Below are 20387 nucleotides of genomic sequence, written 5' to 3'. Positions count from 1 at the left end.
TAGATGCCCCATCCTGGAAACATTCAAGGTCAGGCTGGACACAGCTCTGAGTGACCTGATGTAGGTGAAGATGTCCCTGCTTATTGCAGGGGTGTTGGACTAGATCATCTTTGGAAGTCCCTTCCAACCAAAATTATTCTATGATTCTATAAACATCAGTAAAAGACAGGAAAATACATTTTACAGTGATTACGGTTACTTCCCTTTCCCCTACCACCTACTGAAGAATGGAAAGGTACAGTAAAAGAACCCTATCACAAAAAAGATCTGTATTTTCTACCTTAATGCCTTTATTCTAGACAGAACAAGTGTGAAATTAACCTAGAACAATTTTAAAAGATTAGCCAAACAAGCATTGCAAAATATTATAAACTAATGACTATGCTTATAGCTTGCCTTCATTTTTTTAAGGGCTGAAAAAGAAAAAAAAAAATAAGGCTTGTATGGCTCATGACACATTTCCTTAAGTTTCTTTTGGTCCTTTTTGGGATACTTTACATAATGATTAGACTTAAAAACTGACTAATTAAAGGGAAATGAAAAGCTTTTGCATTTCTGGCCTGGTCTGAAATGCATCTCCTTAAATAATGTGACCATCTCAGGGTCCTGAGAATTGCCTATTCCATTAAAACTAGCTCTTCTAATAGAAGAACAAGTGTTACGTATCTTTAGGGACAAATGGATACATATGAACTATATATACTTCATGAAATGTGTTCTCATTTTGATCTTGTCCTTATTTAGCTCTGCTGGTTAGAACTGAGTTTTTCAGTTTAATTCTCAAATACTTTCAAAAGAAAATACGATTGCAGTCATGCCATATGAACACAATTGAAACCTTTCAGCATTCTAGATAAAGCAAGTTTATAGTGAAGAATCTGTTTCCATTACAAGCACTTTCTTACATCTGCTAGTCATTAAATTCCACGTAACTGTAATTGGCCATTAAAGCACAAATTCTTGATACGAAAAAAATGCTTTGCAATGAACATTTTCCTCATAATAAATATTAAATTAAAGATGACCTATGCAGCAAATACTGAAGTTCAAAACAACTCTAAGTAAGAAAATGATTTTACTTACTCTAGCAAATTTAGTACACAAATCTTTCCTTCTGCAGTCACTAGCTGATGAGACACTTCCATTATTTCTAATTTTATTACTGTGCAATGTCTTCCACTTACAGCCAATTTTTTTGACCAGCTAAACAGAAGTAAATTCTTACACGAATTGTTATGAGAAGTTTTCCTTTTTAGATTTTTATACTGAGCAAAATCCCTGCACAACAATCCTTTCCAGAGTATTTCATGCCTGCCCAGAGGGCACTGCTTTCAGATGTCTATTCATATTAAAGAGATAGCTACATTTAAGCTGACTGGTTTTTTCCTCATGAAAGTAGCTTTTTTTAATGAGGTAAAATTAAGAAAGAACATTAAGTGCTGTGCAATATTGACTGCATCTCCTACTGGTAAGATCAGCTACATTTTAATTACAGAGTCCAACGATTTTTTGTAAATATTACCTTACATATTTATAATTGATTGCTACCAGCTCTAAATAAAATACTTTCATAATGTAAGACCAAAACTAAGGATAGCCCATGTCTCACAGAGCTGACAATTAAAGGTACCAGCATTAATCTGAGATCCAGGAAAGGGCATGGAATCAATATTTCACTGGGCTGATCAGAGCCAAAGAAAAAAAAGAAAACTTTTTGGGAGAAAGAAGGTTATTGCTCTCACTTTTCACTTTTGGCAAAAATGGTAGAGGTCAGATGGCATGTGGGTTTTGCACACAACAGTGGTCATGAGACTATATCAAAACCAACTGCTTCTAATTTCAAGTATTTTGACATTTTCTTCATAAATAATGTTACCACACAATTTCTGGAGTCTCTGAATTTTTCTTCTTCCTCTAGAATCTTCTATATAACAATAAATCACTGTGTACAGAAATTACATTACACCAAATATTCAACTTCAAGAACTCCTGCAAGTCTTTTAATAAAATGTACCATACATAGTGCCATTGTTAATCTCTCAGTCCATACTCAATGTTCACACAGCAATTTCAGAGTAAACATATTTCCAGATTCTACTCAAATCAGCAAATTGAAATACCTTAGCAAGTGATCTTACAATAGGGTTTTCCATAATTCCTTTAAGAAAAATCAGGTCTATTTCTTCAGCGCCTGTTGATGTCGGCAGATCAGTAAGGTTATCCAGGACCTGCTGCATGGCTGCTGACAAAACAAAAGCAAAAAGTAAGTACTGACCAAAACAGGCTTGCATAAATAGCAAAAGCTCTGGGAAACATCACAATTTTAACTTTAGAGACATTAAGCAGCCAACTACATCTACTGTAGACAGGCAAGTGGTCAAAACAGAAGAAATACTTTTTTTGTGTGTTTGAAAGATGGAAATAAAGGATCTATCCAAATCCTTATCACCACGATCAACTTAAATCCAGCCCCAGCACATTCCTTTCAAGATTCACTACTACTTGAAAGATTTAAAAAAACAAACAAGTATGAACTATGTATAAGGTATGCATAATCTTGCAAATACAATAAAGCAACTCATTCACGACACTCTTCATTTCAACTCCCTTTCAGAGGAAGTTTTCAGCCCTCATATATACTCCAAACAGCTACAGGTTTTACAATGCTTGTATAGGCTATATGCCACTGTTTTTAAAATGAACACATAGCTCCAAACTAATATAACCAAATTTAATTTAACCAAAAATCTGCTTCTAAGGCAGCTTTTACCATGGCAACACTTGTGCCCATGCCCAGCAGTCCTTTACAACCAGGCCTGACTTATTGCACTCCAGCACCAAGTGTAGACGGTGCAGATGCTAACATCACCCGGGCACCACAACACACTGCAATGGGGAGCGTATCCTACAGTGCGAAACACGTGCCTGCCCAGTACCCTCAGTGATTTTCCCGGCTATCCACAGACTCACAGAGAACTGCAGCAGCTTGGGTGAGAATGAACAACGTTGCCCAAGAAAGAGTCAGAAAGATGGAGTCCCACCATCCCAGCGGCCTTATCCCATGAGGTTGAACGATGAGAATTTATTTTAAAACTGTTTCCCAAGAAAAAACTGTTTAAAACTCTCCCATTTAAGATAAAGTTGAACAAAACACACCTTTTATGCTGGACAACAGGTTCAGTGTGTTCATATACTACAGAGTTCTTGCACATCTGGGCTCACATGCAGCAGCCCTTAGCTGGCATTACACCAACTAGCCTCAAGTTTGCAAAGATGCACATGTGCCAGCTTGGGCTGAGCACAAAACGGGGCAGCACTGGGGACAGTTAGGACGTCCTTCACAAGGTAAATGGTTATTCTTTCTCTGTTTTCCAACACAGGACTAAATATTCTTATCTTGTAGTAATATCTTAGTAGTGAATAACCTATACTGTTCACGTTTTTAACTGTATTCTTTTGCACTCCTGCTGAGTTATATGTGCACGCTCAGGCTCCGACAAACACATACACAGGTATACTAAAAAAAACCACCTTCTGTTGAGGTTGCCAACAAGCTAAAAAGCATTAGAACAACCACTGTGTACTGCAATGATCTGCATGTTGCATAGCAGCATAATTCAAGAGAATTAGAAAGCGTATATGCTCCTTCTCCCACACAGGAATTTACCCTTAACTTTCCCCATTGCTTTATAATGAAAGCTATTATGAAACGCTGTACAGTAACAGAACAAACAGCATTTCTCAACACCTACTTTCTAATTTCAATTCTTCCTAGAAAATTCCATCCCAAGAAAAAAAATTATGGCCATTCTTTCTGTCAAGTGGAACTGACTTTTCAACAATCAAATCATCTGGTGTGCCACATTTTAACTACAGCAGTGTATGTCAAAAGACTGCATTTAAAAAAGGATGTTTTAACCATACTCCTTGCTTTCAAAAAGTGAATCTTCTGTGAAACCATGAGTAGGAGGGAAAATGACACTTCATGCTTTCAGATTTTGAAGTAATATTACTTCTATTTTATAACAGACAAAGTGCTGTTAGCAATCACACATTACATAAAGTCACCAAATCAACCTGTAAATAGTCCACACCTGCCTCAGACTAGGCATGTCCTATATCTTGACAAGTTCAGCTGTAGGTGCAACTGCCTTGTTCCACATTTTCTCAATTCCCAGTTATAGATTAATGACTCTTAATGCAATCATGCAAGCTACAGTATTTGCAGGAGACAGATATTTCTAGGCAATGTGTGTAGTGCACTAGGTGCTGCACTGCAAGAGCTCCAATAATAAGCTTTCTTTACATTTTTAATGGTTATGTAAATTATGTTTAAGGGACTTCAGGTTAGCCTTTTGTTCTTATAAATAACCTGAGTAAAAATATAAAGCTTCCTTCAGGTCAAAGCATGCATCTCAACTACCAGTTGCAGTTCCAGCACTTGGTGCTGACAGGCATGCGTAATAAAAGACATTCCGTATCTATTACCATGTTAATAAGCTGTTTCTTACATAACCCTTTCAGAATTCTGCTTCTCTTAGAATGATGAAACTAAAAAATAAAATCCCTACATAAAAACTTTATCATCAAGGAGAAACTGTTAAGAGCAACATTAAGCTTCAAAAGAATGACTTTCAATCTTTGCGCAGCTAGGCAGTATATTTTCAAACGAATAATTGTATTTAGTAAAAGTTTCACAAATCCTAGCACCAAACCTGCTTATATTTTAGCACTCTTGGAAAGCAGAAAACACATTTATCAACATACAGAGTTCAAAAAATTCACAAAGGCAGACTTGCATCCCAGGTGATCAGAACCAAAAGCAGCTGTTTTCAGCAATAGCTTGCTATTGCTGTGCACCTAATGGTTGCCTTCTCTCATGGCAGAGCCATCATGACAGGAGTCTTAGCTAAAAATAGTGTTGCCACAAGAAAAACAAGAAGGCAGGCATATGTAAGTTGCAATAGGGCACTTTTACTCACCCTGGAATGTTTATGTTTGAACACAGTGTGGGTCTCTGTATTCTCAGTCTAGCTAGCCATCTTAAAGGGAAGAACTTTCTAAGCAGCTGAATAAAAAAAAATAGTTAAGTAACCCTTTATTTTAACCAGCTACAAGACTAAGTAAAAATTTTTTAGCCTGAGAGAAAGCTTTAAGCAGCTTCAACAAAGTCTTTGCACCCGTTACCTAGTACACAGTAACTAGAAACTAGAGCAACAGTAACTAGAAACTAGAGCAACTAGTTCACTGTGTTTATATACCTCACAATTTGACAGCTTTACATTCACCTGGCAGTGAAATTCAGAACATAACCAAATGGGTTTTTTGTTTGTTTGTTTGTTTTTTTCAAAAAGTCATCACGAGCATCTTCCAACAGGAATTATGTCAGCTGGTTTATTTAAAAAGAATAGAAACAATACCTGGGTACTTTTTGTGACAGACTAGACTAAGTACTTTAATTCCAGCATTCTACAATTATTATTCAAGTCATGGCCCAGCTTCAAACATAGTTCCCATTTATTGTGAAATGCTAATATTTGCTCACATGTGATAATAGCTTTGAAAGTCTAAGCAACATATTGATCTACATATGCCTTAGATATTCATATGTGTACTTCCCAACAACTTGATTTATTCAAAGACAATTTCAGGGGGGAAGACACTCTGGTTAATGTATTATAAACCCTCTTTTTATGTATCTATTCAACAGGCTTTTGTTTATTCATTTCTAGGGAAAAGAAATCTTATTAAAATACAAACAGCAGGAGAAACGTTGTTTCCAGGCTTAATTATAATGATCTTTCAGAATAATGTAGATATCCATGGAATTTCAAGTAGCAGTCTTTAAAACAATTTCACTTTTTTCTTTCCTGGGGCAAAGCCACCTTAGCTCTTTTAGAAAAGTATCTTATCTTTGAGCAGCAGGAATGAAAGCTGAAGATATAAGTACTCACGTAGAAAAGTTTTACTTAAAAGAGCAGGTCCTATCAAGCAAGGAACAGATGGAACTAAGGAGTTTAGAGACTACCAAATCTAAATACCCTATCAAAAATTGCCTTTTGAGCCTCCCTTCTCTTCTCTGGAAAATCTGCCCTTGAAATGTTGATAGAATTTACTCGGGGTGGGGGGGTGGGGGTTGGGGGCGGCCAGGGGAAGACTTGCAGAACTTCAACGTAAATCAGGCATACAAGAACTAAGGACTACACTGAACAAACTGAGTAAACCAGGTTGCCAGGAGCACTCCTTATTGTTGAATACTTTGGTGTTCATTAAAAAGCAAATGTTTGCTTTTCCTTCGGTGGAAAATTATTTGGGTCTCTCTTCCTCTCTTGTCGCATCTTTTAGAGGAAACTGGTAAGAACACTCCAACTTTGAGAGCTCTACCATGCACCTCCTTTTCTCTTTTTCTATATTCAAAGACTCGCCTGGGTAAAATTTTAAATTCTCATCACATTGTGAGGACACCATGAGATAGGCATGGCTGACTACAACAGTTAACAATATACATATTACAAGAAACACACACTGACAACAGCATCCAGACAGAAGTGGAGGAACTGAGCAGCAGAAACAGGTTCTCAGTTGAGGCTGTTGAAAAAGTGACAACAGAACTGAGTCTGAGCTGGGAATCTGAAGAGAAAATTAGATTACAATGGGCCACGCTCCCCTCCCTGGCTTTGGTGACAAGGAACATACACACAGGCAGAATGAATTCCCACAGTCAATTTTCAAAGAACATCTTCATAACCACAGAAATTTTAAAGCCTCAAGCAAGACTCAGCAAAAGCATACTCGTCTGCTGTGTACACACACTGAACAATCTAATCCTATTATGCATATGACCCCATACTCAGAGAAACTATTTTGCTGTTTGAACCCCACATCGGAAAGGGAAAGGGAAGGGAAGACAAGTTAATTGACCTCTGTAGCAAACAGTGTGCAACCTGAGACGTAAGAATACAGAAACCCCACTTTCTAATGCAAAATGCACTGACCAAAATTAACTCATAATTCACATATAGCTCTTCAGACAACCAAAGGATGCTTCAAAGGTTTAATCTGCATACTGTACCTTACAAGAGTAAATTCAGATCAAATAGAAGTACAAGATACTATGATAACTCTTTTTCTATTTGTAAGAAAAAGACAGGTTTTCACCACGCTTTCAACTATGACTCTTCTATCCAATTTGATTTCACTCTTTCTTTCAGTGCCTAATTCCTGTCTACATTAATTCTATGTAAAGGAAAGAGGAAGCATATATTTAAATAAATTTTCCAGATTTGCAGACAGAAGACAAATGTGTCACTCACTGGGGAAAATTAAAGCTTTGCAGAGCGAGTATCTTGCACGGATTTTTTTTTTTAGCTCCATTTTATTAGTCTCCAAGCTTAAAAACTAACAGAAATGAAAAGAAAATTATGTATAATACATTTAAATAAATGTATGCATATTTATTTCCACATGCCCGACTCATCTGGATGGGAAGGTATAATAAATACCTCAAGGGCTATTGGTGAGGCTAGTGCTTTACACAGTTTAGAAAGTTACATTAAAATCTCATCACAACATAAAGTTTGGAAACAATTTATTGTGTGATTTAAAAACTTTTTAAGAGGGATATATCCAAAGAAAAGTTTCACAAGGCACCCAATATGCATAAACAAAAGAAAATTCATTTAACTCATATTGTCCTCAACCAATGGCAGCTGTGTAAAATTTTGCCGTTTGTATTCATGCTTGTAAAAAAACTGATTTATGCTTTAACATAAGGCAGAAAAAAAAGTTGTTTTGTATTGGCCACTTCTCTCCCCAGTTATAAATGATAATGTCTTTGGCAGCCCAGGTCTAAGAAAAGGAGTACCTATAACAAGTTAACATTTTGAGCTTGCACAAACAAGTTCATTCAGTAACAGACTACTGAACTAGAATATATGAAGCACTGTTACCACTGCTAAGCTTCAGAAACCACGTTTTAAGATAACAGTCTCTGGGAAAGAATTATGCAATTGAGCACATACAACAGCATGTTTGAGTTTTTACAGCCAACAACTGTATTCACCGATCAGAGATCACATTTAGAAATACCTCCAGGGAAGTGCTATAGAAGTGATGGACAATTGCAATTTAGCCCCTCTGCTCCTCTGCGCTAGGCTACAAATTAGTTACACAATGCCATAAAAAGGTATGACTACGTTGCTTATTGTAGTAGGGTACACTGACACGTGGGCTCTCAAGCATCCACAGATTTTGCATCTACATCAATCTGAGGTTTTATCCAGGGTATTTGACAAAAAATTGCCAAGAAGGGAGCGTAGGGCCAATGCAGCTATAGCCCCGTTGATAACCACCTGAAGTATTTCTGGGTGGCAGCCCACCGTACCACCACGTAGGCACATTTTCTGAACAGGACCCCTCCTCATTCAGTAAATACAATGGAACTTCTCTAGAAAGACAGTCAGATTGCTTAATGAAGGAAGCTGTTGTCTGCAGCATGCATACTTTACTGACTGCAGAATCAGAGACATGAATAGCGTGTATGGCAGCTAATTAGTAAAGGAGGAAAAGTCTTAACTGATAAGAATGAATGCTGCTCTGGATACTCTAAAACTATGCATTGACTTCTTGCACGTTGAAAAGAAATAACACAAATGCTTAGAAATGTTTGTTAATTTTTTTTACTTCATTTTCTCCAAGTTTCCTGTCAAGTCAAAATTGAGCTATGTTAGCATACTATAAATAGATGCTTGAGCAGTCAAAACCTACCTCAGCTTATCAAACCTAGCTCAACTACATCTTACATGCCCATTTTTCACGATGCTTAAGGTCACAGAAGCTATAGGGAAGAGTGAATAACCCTTCCACATCCCAAACACTGTTGCCATGCCTCTTTCAGGCTGTGAAGTTTGTCCAAAAAAAAGATGAAGCGCAAATTTTCTGATGAACAGATGGACCTCACAGCTGCATCTTTTGGAAAGAAAAGCACTACTTTAAAATTATTTCAGCAAAGATAAAAAAAAGGAATGAAGCATCACATCTCCAAAACCAGCTGAATTAAAAGGTTAAGTCTTATTTGAAGAAATACATCATGACCAACAATAAGATACTGATAAGAGATACACTAAAATCCAGTGCTGAGGAAGTTGTGTTAGACATTTCTTTCTTAAAGGGCTGTTAAGAAAAATATCTCAATTGTAAAGTACAAAGGCAATTAACTTAGCTGGATGCTCACTAAGCTTGATGCTTTGAAGATAAGCCTATACAGGTGTTAAATACTACCATGTTTTGTGACTTTTTTTTTAATTAGGAAAGACTTCACGAACAGATGATGTTTAACTAAGGAAGCATACACATACACAAAAGTATGCTGAGTATGTCTTTTCTGACAGAGAGAAGTTTCTCATATAATGGTTTAAATTGTACAGGTCTAACCTCACAGTTAGAAGTTCTCTGCAGCAAACAAATGGTAGGACAGCAGAAAGCTGCAGAGCAATTCCTCTGTTGTAGTCTGAGCCACCTAATGAATTTGCTTCTTCATTATTGTATTAGTGCTGTACTGGCAGAGGCAGGAGGGCTTAAGATGACTTCTGAAAAGTTCAGGAGATGCAATTATTTTAAAAGAGCATTCACATTCCTGTTTCTCTGCTTAAACACTTTCATACGCCACTAAAAAAAGTAGCGTTTCTTAGTGAATCACAACATATACAACTGTTTGAGAGTAATGGTTTAAAACACAATTACTAAAAAGTAGACATTTTCCTCCCAGGGGTACATTCAGGAAAATAACTGAATCAAGTTATGAAAGCCTAACTTAAGAGGGAAGGGTCCCCACGAGGTCTCTAATCCAACCTCCTGTTCTGAGAAGGCACAGCTATGACAGCACACCACGGTGCTCAGGACCGTACCCAGTAAAGCGCTGAAAGCTCTCCTCCCTGGATGGAGACTACACAGCTTCTCTTGGCAACTGCTTCTACTGCTTCCTAATGATGAAAAAGGTTTTCTTTACCTGCAGCCTGAACTTCTCTTGATTCCATTTATGTCATCTGTGTCTCATCCTCACTGGAACAATTACCCACAGAATTTGTGGAGTCTCCATCCCTGGAGGTATTCAAAACCCCATGGACACAGTCCTGAACAACCTGCTCCAGTTGATCCTGTTCGAGCAGGTGGGTTGGGCCAAGATGATCTGAAGAAACCCCTTCCAGACTCAATGGTTCTGTGATTCTGTAATTATTTCTTGGCATCCTTCATTCAGATGGAAAGCTCTGCTCACTACTATTACTCTTCTTGAATTTCGCTATATACTTTTTCACACCATGTAAATACTACCTTTAAATAAAAACTGGAAATTCATATTGATACTATACTGAAAGACAGATCACTCTTTCTGTAATACAAAAGGCCACAGTATAAACCCATCAACACCAACAGCTCAGTTATGGATGCCTGCACTTCTGCAGGGCAACTCAGGCAGCACTGGAAAAGCTATGCCATCAGTGTTCGTTTTGAGCTGGACTTAAAAATTTGCACATCATTTTAAAAAAAGGAAAAAAAAAATCAGACCTATGCCTCCAAATAACTACTTTATGAACTGATACTAAATCACTAATATGCTGTTTTACAGCATTTCTAAATACTGTTCATCAGGAACTTAATAACTACACTAAATCTGAACGTTACTACTGCCAGCTGCCAACAAAATAAATTTACTTCCACAGTTTCTGAAAACTTTACACATTGCCCTAAACATATGAAGCTTTTGTTCTAGCTGAGTATTTGCATTAGTCTTCCTAAAAGGCAGTACTAAGGAGCCAAATTTTGAAATCAGTCCCATTTCCCCAGTTATGATAAGGCACAGCTTAAAGGAAACCACTACTTTTCCTCTTGCTATTACAAATGTTCATATGTTGCCATTTGAAGAAATAGTCTTTGAGAAGATCTCAGAAAACTTCAAAACATAAGCATTTCTCTGCAACTGCCAAGTTGCACGCATCTGAAGACCAAATATTCCAGACATTGAAGAAATTATTAAAAAGTATTCAAGTAATCCACAGGAGGCAAGGGAGGTCAGTGGAAAGAAAAGGAAATATGCTGTATTTTTGGAAGCCTCTACCTATAGCCTAGACATTTAGGGCTGTACACGTAAAAGTTTCCATTGCAGGAAAAAAAACTCAGTGTTCCAAGAGGAGAGAAATTTAACAGTATTATGCCTCAAATTACCAACAGCAGTTGTGTTTGAAATAAAATATGCAAGGAATTTAATGCAAAAGCTTCAACCACCACACAGCACAAACTGAAGTGTGCAAAAGCAAGTCAACTCAAAGCTTTCTTAAAAGGCTGGATTTATTTATTTATTTATTGTGATATTCTTACTTTTCAGCTACAGATGTTAGAAAAACATGTCTTGATGTCACACAAAGACTACTGTACTTACTGCACTTTAAATGAATATTAGCATATGCCCCAGCAGAAATTTCAATTTTGGTGAACAAAGACCGGACTCCCTTAGTTCCTCAACTGCGTTAATGCTTCAGGTACTACAGGATATTTTAAAACTGGTTTTTACATGAAGGCAAAACGCATTCAGTGGATATGCAGTCTAAGATACTACTTTGTACCCCAAGTTTCAGTACAAATTCAGAAAGTTTCAGACGCATCCTGCACTCCACTCAACTTATACAACAGGCTGAACATACTGGATCACATCAGTCATCCTCCCTGGTATTATACAAGAAACAGCTGGATGAAAACACATATATTCTCTGCAGCCACACAGGCAATTAATGACAGTATTTATGAAGTCCAAATGCCAGCATAACAGATGCAACAAAGTACAGCTTTTGAAGTATGCCTTTCTCTGTATCTTAATTTTTCAGCTCCAGTGTGTACCCTCCCAAATGAACCAAAGCTTTGTATCTGTATTTCTGTCAGAGGATGCAAAATTATTTATCTGTTGCAGGGTGACAGAGCCTGAAGACAGAGCAACTGACTGACAAAATACTAACAACATAAGTAAAGATCACAGTTATATACCCACAGGAGTAAGTTATGGGTAACAAAAAAATAATTCAGTTTATCCTACCACTTTTATTGGTGGAAAAGTTGAGGTGAAGTCATGCAGAACCATCTATACAGTTTTATCCCATTGATAACTTTGTCCTAAGGCCAACTGGAAATCAATTAAGAGAACTTCCTAAATCAGATCCCTTCCTCACACAAATACTAAATTTAGACCTGAAGAGAAAACAGTGAATACCCTTCCGAAGAGAAATGAAGATTCCATTTTATTACGTGCTTGCATCTTATTACTAGCCTCCAATCAACAGTGTCATAGTGAATAAAGGTAAGCTGTGAAACTTCAAGTTGTATGTTGTGCCCCACTCCTAAGAACAGACACCCCAGCAGCAACAAAATGGGAGGTTCAAGTTCTGCTGGGAACATGTTTCTTCAACCATTTGCACTCTCATCTAGTCACACTATAAAGGTATCTTTTCAAAGAAGCTAAAACTCAGAAGGATTGTAAGGTACTCTTTTGTTGGTGTAAATGTCATGGCTCACAACACCTAAAGAGCTATTGTGTAATGTGGTATGGGCACATCTGTAAACAAGGCAAGGTCCTTTTAATACACAAAATTGGATACTCTACTGTATAGCAAAGTAACAAGACTGCATCTCCAGAGACCCACAATGAATCTGATCGCTAGAGATCTTGTTGGTTCAACTGGAGTTTGCAGGGGTGCTTGCATCCTTCCATCTGAAAGCACCTGATCACTCAACAGATTACCAGTAGGAAATAATTTTTAAAAAAACACATTTCAGATACCTGTGTGTTTCCTCAGTCTTGGTTAATATGAAATTTAGCTTAAACAATTCTTTCTGATCCCTGTTCTCAACCCAATTTTTTTTGTATCTAGCAAACAATACCTTGGGTTTCATCCTTCTAACCTAAAGAGGGCAATTTTCTGCCCTACAGAGGGCATTTTCTCCTTTCCTATATTGACTGGGAAAGAAGCAAGCCTGGCATAATTTCCCTGTACCTCTTCTAGTCTGCACCTTTTTTTCAATATGGACAGTCAGAATTGTGCTAATTATATCAGACAAGAGTCTCATGAGTGCGTTGTGCAAAATCATTAATACTTCCCTTTCTACTAATACAGATAGATCATGAGATCTACCTTGACTTTCTCACAGTTACATCATACTGTCAGCTCAATCTACTGGTTTGTCACGAAAGAATATAAAAGATCATTCTGAACCTCTGTCTCCTCCAAACCTTAAAGTTGTAGCTGAACAAAGTGTCCTCTTCCTTAAGTGCAAAAGACTACATGTATATTTTGCCCTACTGCTATTACTCTGGGCTTCAAATCAGTTTTTGGCACTTTGGTTTTGATCCTTTTTTGCTTCAGAAAAGATACTTAGACAATTAATTTCACCAGAAACCACCTTTCATCCAGATGCTTTTGCTGTTTTTAACACTACGTCCTTCTACAGCTTTAAGTGTAGGAGACACTAAGGAATCTAACAGTTAAGAATTTTATGATGAAGAGTTTTGATATCTATTTAAGTAAGGCTGTATTAACACATTCTCAAGTCTTATAACAGCAGCAGAATGCTTTTTTAAATGAAAGCGTCCAAACACAGCACTTTCAAAATCTGATTGCCCCATTATGGTGCAGCCACTTCAAAAGCTACACCTATGCCCTTTTAATACATCACATCCATATATTAACATTTCACGCATGCTGTGTTTCAGACTTCGGTTATTGTGAAGTGTTTGTTGAATTATCCCTTCCAACCTAAAACACTGGAGTATTTAAATTAGATCTGCATCAATGCAGACATAAAAATATTTTTATTTGAGGTTCTATTATGGATGCTGCACAAGCATTTGAAAATTGCTCAATAAATTCATATGCAGAAAACAGAAACGCAAGGCAGCTTTTTAGAGTGCAAAATAAATTAAAGCACTTTAGAAAAGACTTAACTATCTCAACACATTTTTTAATCAAAAATTAAAGTTACTTTAATTTAAAATAGAAAATATATTTGATTATTATAGCTACTCCATTTTTCTAGAAGGAAAAACACCCACCATGCAAAACTTCCTTAGGGAAGTTTTCAGTTAATTCAGAGTCTACTTAATTTCACTGAAAGTCTTCCTCTGCATTGCAACTTGCAAGTGGAAAATTTAAGACAGGAATAAAGCTGCAAAAAATACAAAATTTAAATGAAATTATCTCTGGCCCAGGACCTCAGTTTTCAATTTTACAGGATCACCTGGTACGTTTTCCAGAAGTTTCATTTGAAGTTCATGCCTAAACTCTAATGTTCCCACTTCCACTAAACTAAATTATCTCACGCAAGCACTCCCCGTCTCTGTCCAAACAAACATCAGGAAGCTGTAAAAGCAAGTTGCTAAATTGCTATGGTTCAGGATGACTTGCAGCAGAAAAAAAAAAAATGTTTTCTTTACTACCCTTGTCATATGACACAGTTCTTGTTTATTCTAAGGACACAAGATAAAGCCTTACCTACAATGAAAATTCACCAAAACACACTTGGAATATTAGTAATGACACAGTGGATAGAAAATGGCTTTTCCAAAAGTGTTTGCAGAACAACATCGCTGATGTTTTTAAATGGCAAAAAGTACCACATAAAACCTTTGACTTTAATACAGAGATGGCAAAACATGATGGCATGCTAAATACTTCCTTGACTGGCAAGAGTATCCAAAATTAATCTCAGTCACTGCCCTAGTAAAAGACTCTATTCTAAACTTTTAATTTAACATAGTCAAGATTTACGCAATCACCTATCCAATATCCTCAACTGTTACTTTCCTTTAGTCCTTTAAGTGGTATGTTCAAGAACCTTGGAAAAGGAATAAAAAGATCACCTTGACAGTCAGATTTTGAAGGGAAATTAAAAACTCCATGGAGTAAGCCACACTGCACTTAAGTCATATGTTTCACCTCCCAGACTACTTCCCCCAATATGCAGTCAGGATTTATTTAGGATCACAAATGCTTAATTAAAAGTGGGAAATGTAATTTCAATTTAAGAATATCTGGGCACAATAACAGGGGAAAAGGTTATTTCTAGCCTTGGGACAGCTTGCATTAAGAACTACACCTTTTTAAGGAAATTTCTACTTCAGACATTCACTTTGTTCACCGCCTTCACTTCCATGTCAGTTTCCAACTCCCTGCTGTGAACAGGAATGACAAGACTTTGTGGTTTGTAATGTGGACACAGGAACAGAAAATGCAAAGGGTATCTTCAAAACAGTATTTTGCACTTGTACCTGTGATGCATACGGACAAGTCTGAAATTTTCTACTCTGTTTCCTTATAATACCAGGTTTGGTTTCATTAAGTTTTGCCTAAGAACTTCTGAGTTTTCAGTCATTTACTCTATCACCCTAACTGAAGAAAACCAGAGAACTTTTAAGTAAAGGCTTGCGGTGAATAACCTATGACCAAATAGTTACAAGTTTTTGAATTACACACTACGTTTTAAACATCTTTCCATTCAATTCTTCCTTTGGGAAGTGGGATACTAGATGACAGAAACTCAAGAGCATAACTGAAACTTCAGAGTAGTGGAAAGGCTGCAGAAAAAAAAAGGGGAATATAGTTCATGCTCAGAAATTTAATGACCAGCTTTGTATAGGAACAAAAATCCTGCTTCCAACAAGTACTGATGGCTTCACTCCCAGTGTCCAAAGAATGCCCTGAAATGAAGTACAGCTTACTGACAGAGCTAAAGATTAAGTGGGAAGTTATAAACATGCTATATGCCCAGATACAACCTGCTGCTATTGTACCAAGCCCACACCAGTTGATATGAAAGCACACAAAGCCTAATAACTGTAGGGGAACGCAGTCATCTCACTTGTTTATTTCTCTTCTTTGATCGCAGTAACTATTCAAGTACATACTTCCAGTCACCAACATTACACAAATCGCTCCCTCAATTACTGCTGCACAAGTCAAGTTCTGCACATCTGCAGTTCAATTATTTTCTTTTTTTTCGAAAGAAATTCTGGCAAACGTAGAGGCAGCTGAACTTTTCTTGGACAGTTCACACCACTGCAAAAATTAAGTCAAAGAATAGAGTCTATCAAGTCTATCAAAATATTTTATATTTTTCATCATTTTCTGAGACAGGTAAATTGCTGTAATGTCTGAAAGCAGATATGTTTAAAACCACAACTTTTACTTTAGTTCATGACCTCTTCTATAATCTGTTTTCTTGTAAAAATGAGGCCAAGATGGAACTTGGCTTTTTGAGTGCATCTGAAAAATGAGAAAGTCTACAAAGGGGAAAAAATTAAAGAAATTTTAACATAATTTCTTTCTAGACTGCAAACTGCAATTTCTTGAAAGCAGTTCATACATATGCTAACTCTCTTCAATCCCGTTTATGGTGAAACAACAAAAGCCACACTCTCTTGGGTTTGACCTAAGTCCTTTTTTTCTATTCTTTCCCCCACTGCTGAGATGTCTCAGAGAAAGGCATGGGAGGAGAGAAGAGAGGAAGATGTTAGTACAAGCAGTACCTGGCTGAACCAAGAACCTCACTGCTTTTTGATGAGGGAACCTCTCAGATTTGCACAAGTTTCGAGACTCAGTTACTAGGGTATCAGCGGTCAGAATTACTTACTAATGCCACCAACAGAACAGAAGTGGAGATAACTCTAAAAATAGCCTAATTAAATCCCTCCCACGTACAATCAGAAATGCCAGGTTAGGAACCATGATCCTTCCAGAACAACAGACATCAAGGGCTATGAAGGAAAAAAATATAATCAAGCCTGCATCATGTTGGCTCAACATAGGATTAAATTATGACTGAAAGTAGAGAATTAAATAGTCTAATGATAATTTTTTAAAGTATAGAATCTATTTACTTGAAATTCACAACGCAATTACATAAATTTCACATGTGTTCAAAACTGTGGTTTTCCTGTGCTTAATAAATGAATTGTTAACACATTGAACAAGTTTGAGTACACCAAGGAGCTTTGTAATTTCCTGGTCTCCTGTGCCTGGTATGCTTTTCTTGCTTTGACATTACCTGTAAACCCATACTCTGGCTCCATGTAACTCCTATATTTTTATTCATTCTGAAGACAATACTGACGAACAGCAGGAAACCGTAGAACCCTTCCACTAAAGGATTGTCACCAAAGACCTAGAGAGAAAGCACTGTCTGTCAGTTTTCCTAATTCTTCTTTAGCCAGGTTCATCACTCAGCAGACAGTTCTTGTTCTAGACAGACACCTGAACCTAAACAGGCATCTTGTCGTGAGAAAGGAACGTTCATACAGTGTTGTATGGGCACATATGTCAGACAGTCTTCCTGATACTTTAAATCAAGAGACATCTCAAGTTCAAGACTCAATAAAATAAACAAATCGGCAAAGTAATTCTGCCAGTCTTGCTCTTCAGTTATGGGGCTTTCTAAGAAGAGGTGGATATAGGGTTTTCTGTATGATAGATACAAAAAAAACAACGCAAAGACTGACGAGAAGTGCACAGCGCACACAAATTTGCCGGTTATGTAGAGCTGCAAGACTCTGCCATAAATTCAAAACACAGAAATACCACTGCAACTGCATCTGAGACATTCTTGCTCTCCCTAAAAATTTTTACTTGAATCTACAGTGCAAACAGCAAAGCCAATGCAACACACAGTGTCCTACGATTTTTAAGGAGGGGAAATAGATTGCATGAAAGACAGACATTACAATAAGAGTACCTCAAACAAACTTACAGACACAGCACTTTTTATAGAGGCATATTTGTACAAGGTGTCAGAACTAGCTGATTTTAATCCTTTCAAGTTTTTTGTTGGATTATAATTTTGAGAGGGGCAGAAAATACATTTTAATGAGTTTAATCACCACTAAGATGCAGAAATTCATCATCTTAGTGTCTGATTAACTTTCATGGGTTTTTCGCAGTCATCTGTTTTGTACACTTTGAAATTATACCAGCCATCATAACACACATGCATGCACACACACCCCAACATCAGTGTTTAACAATATTTAACCAAAATTTAAGCCCTACGATACACAGAAAAGCTGGTCACTTCTCCAACACAGAAACAAGACTAAAATTTTGTTTGAGGTCCAGAAGCCCAGAACAGCTATTTAAAAGCTAATTATTTGGATATGTATTGAATAAAGGCAAAAAAAAATGGCTGGAAAGTAGGCAATACATCATGATGAAGTTAGAAAAACTAGATACAGCAAAAGGAGTGGCTCAGAAGGACAAAGAAAGAATGTTAAACAGGTTACAGCATGTTCAGTCTGATGGCCCAGGAACCACACTTGTCCTGTCATCTTCATGTGTACAGCCTGGCACTTCTACATGGAAGATGACCCTATTCTTCCAGTTCCTTCCTTGATGGGAAATAGAGGGAGGTTCCAAAAGCTGAGTAGGTTCAACTTGCCACTCACTGTGCTCCTTTTTCAGCCTACTGCCTTTAGAACAGTTCATTAGACAGCATTACAGAGAAGTGGGATTTGCTGAAGTATTACTGAAATGATTTAAGTGTATGTTCAGTTGCAAGCAGGTAAGTCGTCCCGGGGACTTCAAAGTTAAGTCATCTGTTGAAGTTGTTTTGGGGAATTAAGCCAGAGAGAAAGAGCGAAAAGGAAGGAAGGAAGTGACCTACTTGAATGAAAGACTCATTCGGAGGTTTATACGCTCAGATCGCCTCAAAGGAGGCTGACAGGAGGTATTTGCATATATTTCCTTAAGTACAAACTGTGAAATGTCACATAGTATATAACTCTTGATTAACCCGCTTGGTTCACAAAGGTTATTCATACTCATATATACTCAATATTTTTTCCCTATCCTTCCATTCACCGCCTATTTCTGTTCAAGGAAGTATTCCTCCTGTTTCCTAAGTATACCAAATGCTTAAAAAAAAAAGAGTAGAGACTAACGTTCAAAATGGCAGCTTAGCTGCATTACAAGGATGAGTAGTTTGATTAAAAAAAATCTGTGCTATAGAAATTTAGAGATCTTCCTAACATGTTTAAATTCTATTTTAAAAGTTGGCCAGAATCTAGAGTACTGATGACTCTTCATTTCTTTTTCCTTTCTTGTTCTTGTTAACTCAGTCAGAAGCTGCCAATGAACTCTAAAAACTACATAATAAAAGCTGCAGCAGGATTCTAATTTTGGTCACAGATAACCAAGTATAGTAATTCTAGATAATATTAGCTGAGGTTTATGATGCATTCAACATCTTCAGATGCACAAGAGTATTTTTGGACATCACTTGAACGGACAATATTCAGTGTACAGCTGGTAAATTTTACTTTTTTTTCTTCTCCTATTTCTACACAAGTAAGTATATGCATGCTGCACTTGATCCCAATTTTCTTCCAAAGGTTCTATTTCTCAAGCAAGAGAAGAGACAAGTTGAGTCAAGCCTCACTTTCAAGACATCAGAAGATCAAACTATAGCTGTTTTTGAGAATAGAAGTTAGGTATACTGTCACCACTTCTCTGAGCAAGATGTACCAATAGTTAGACAAACACCTACTACCGTACTGGTGCAGTTTGGGATTAAGAAAAGTTAGTCATTTTTTCCTGAACTCTGCTGTTGCATTATTACTAAACTACCAAAACCAAACCAAAACAAAAAAATATCCAATTATCTGTTTTACCTACCACTATCAGAATCTCTTATCCCAAGAAGAAAGCGCACCTCAAAAGCTTAGATCAAGTTCTTGGTAACGGAACTGCTCTTACTTTTATACACTTCCCAACTTATGTCAAGCCTGAGAACTTCTACGTTCCATTTATTCTAAATTAGGGGTTTGCCAGTGCATGCTCTTCTTGTTCAAAGGTATTAAGAAAGTCACCTTGAAAAAAATACTGTTTTAGACATTTAAAAAAAAATATACTGGGGCACTGCTTCTTTACTGTGTCTTCAACTGACTGATGAAAGGGTAAAACACAAGAACCTTGACTTTTACCAGCAGGTGTTAAAAGATGAAATACTGAAAGGCAAAGGGGAAAGAACTCTTTACATCTGTGTCTTTGTCATACATTTCCAACAGGTAGCAGAAACTATTTCTTTAGCATGAGTCTCTACTCTCTATGGCAATCATTGCTTGAATTCTACAATCTCATATCAAGCTGATTTGACAGAACAAAATACATCTCCTGTTCACTGTTAACACAACATGGTCTAGAAGCCCTGACTCCATCCTTCTTACTTGCATCAGAGACTGAATCAAGAAGCTTAAAAGTAATTGGGTATTACAGCAAACTTGGAAGTGTTTTCCAAGTGATTCTGAATATAACAAACTGCTAGCTACTTGTAGAATGACCAAATTGAGGGAAAGATGAGCC

The 20387-nt window shown here is 37.0% G+C and overlaps 1 protein-coding gene across 3 annotated transcripts in view; it reads right to left on the bottom strand.

The window, feature by feature from the left end:
- The window catches only part of PALS2 (protein associated with LIN7 2, MAGUK p55 family member), a 55980-nt gene that overhangs the window by 23444 nt on the left and 12149 nt on the right, over positions 1-20387 (bottom strand). The window contains exon 2 of one of the 3 annotated variants that reach the window (XM_056335518.1): positions 2139-2239. In XM_056335518.1, the coding sequence (XP_056191493.1) occupies positions 2139-2237 (99 nt within the window). In that variant the 5' untranslated portion in view covers positions 2238-2239. Of the gene's footprint in view, positions 1-2120; positions 2243-20387 lie in introns of all 3 variants that reach the window. The other 2 variants (XM_056335517.1, XM_056335515.1) reach the window with 2 other exon arrangements.

The sequence above is a fragment of the Falco biarmicus genome, chromosome 4 (assembly GCF_023638135.1).
Source record: "Falco biarmicus isolate bFalBia1 chromosome 4, bFalBia1.pri, whole genome shotgun sequence".
Classification (NCBI taxonomy): domain Eukaryota; kingdom Metazoa; phylum Chordata; class Aves; order Falconiformes; family Falconidae; genus Falco; species Falco biarmicus.
Note: the sequence above shows the minus strand (reverse complement) of the source record. Positions and strands in the feature narration are given on the sequence as shown.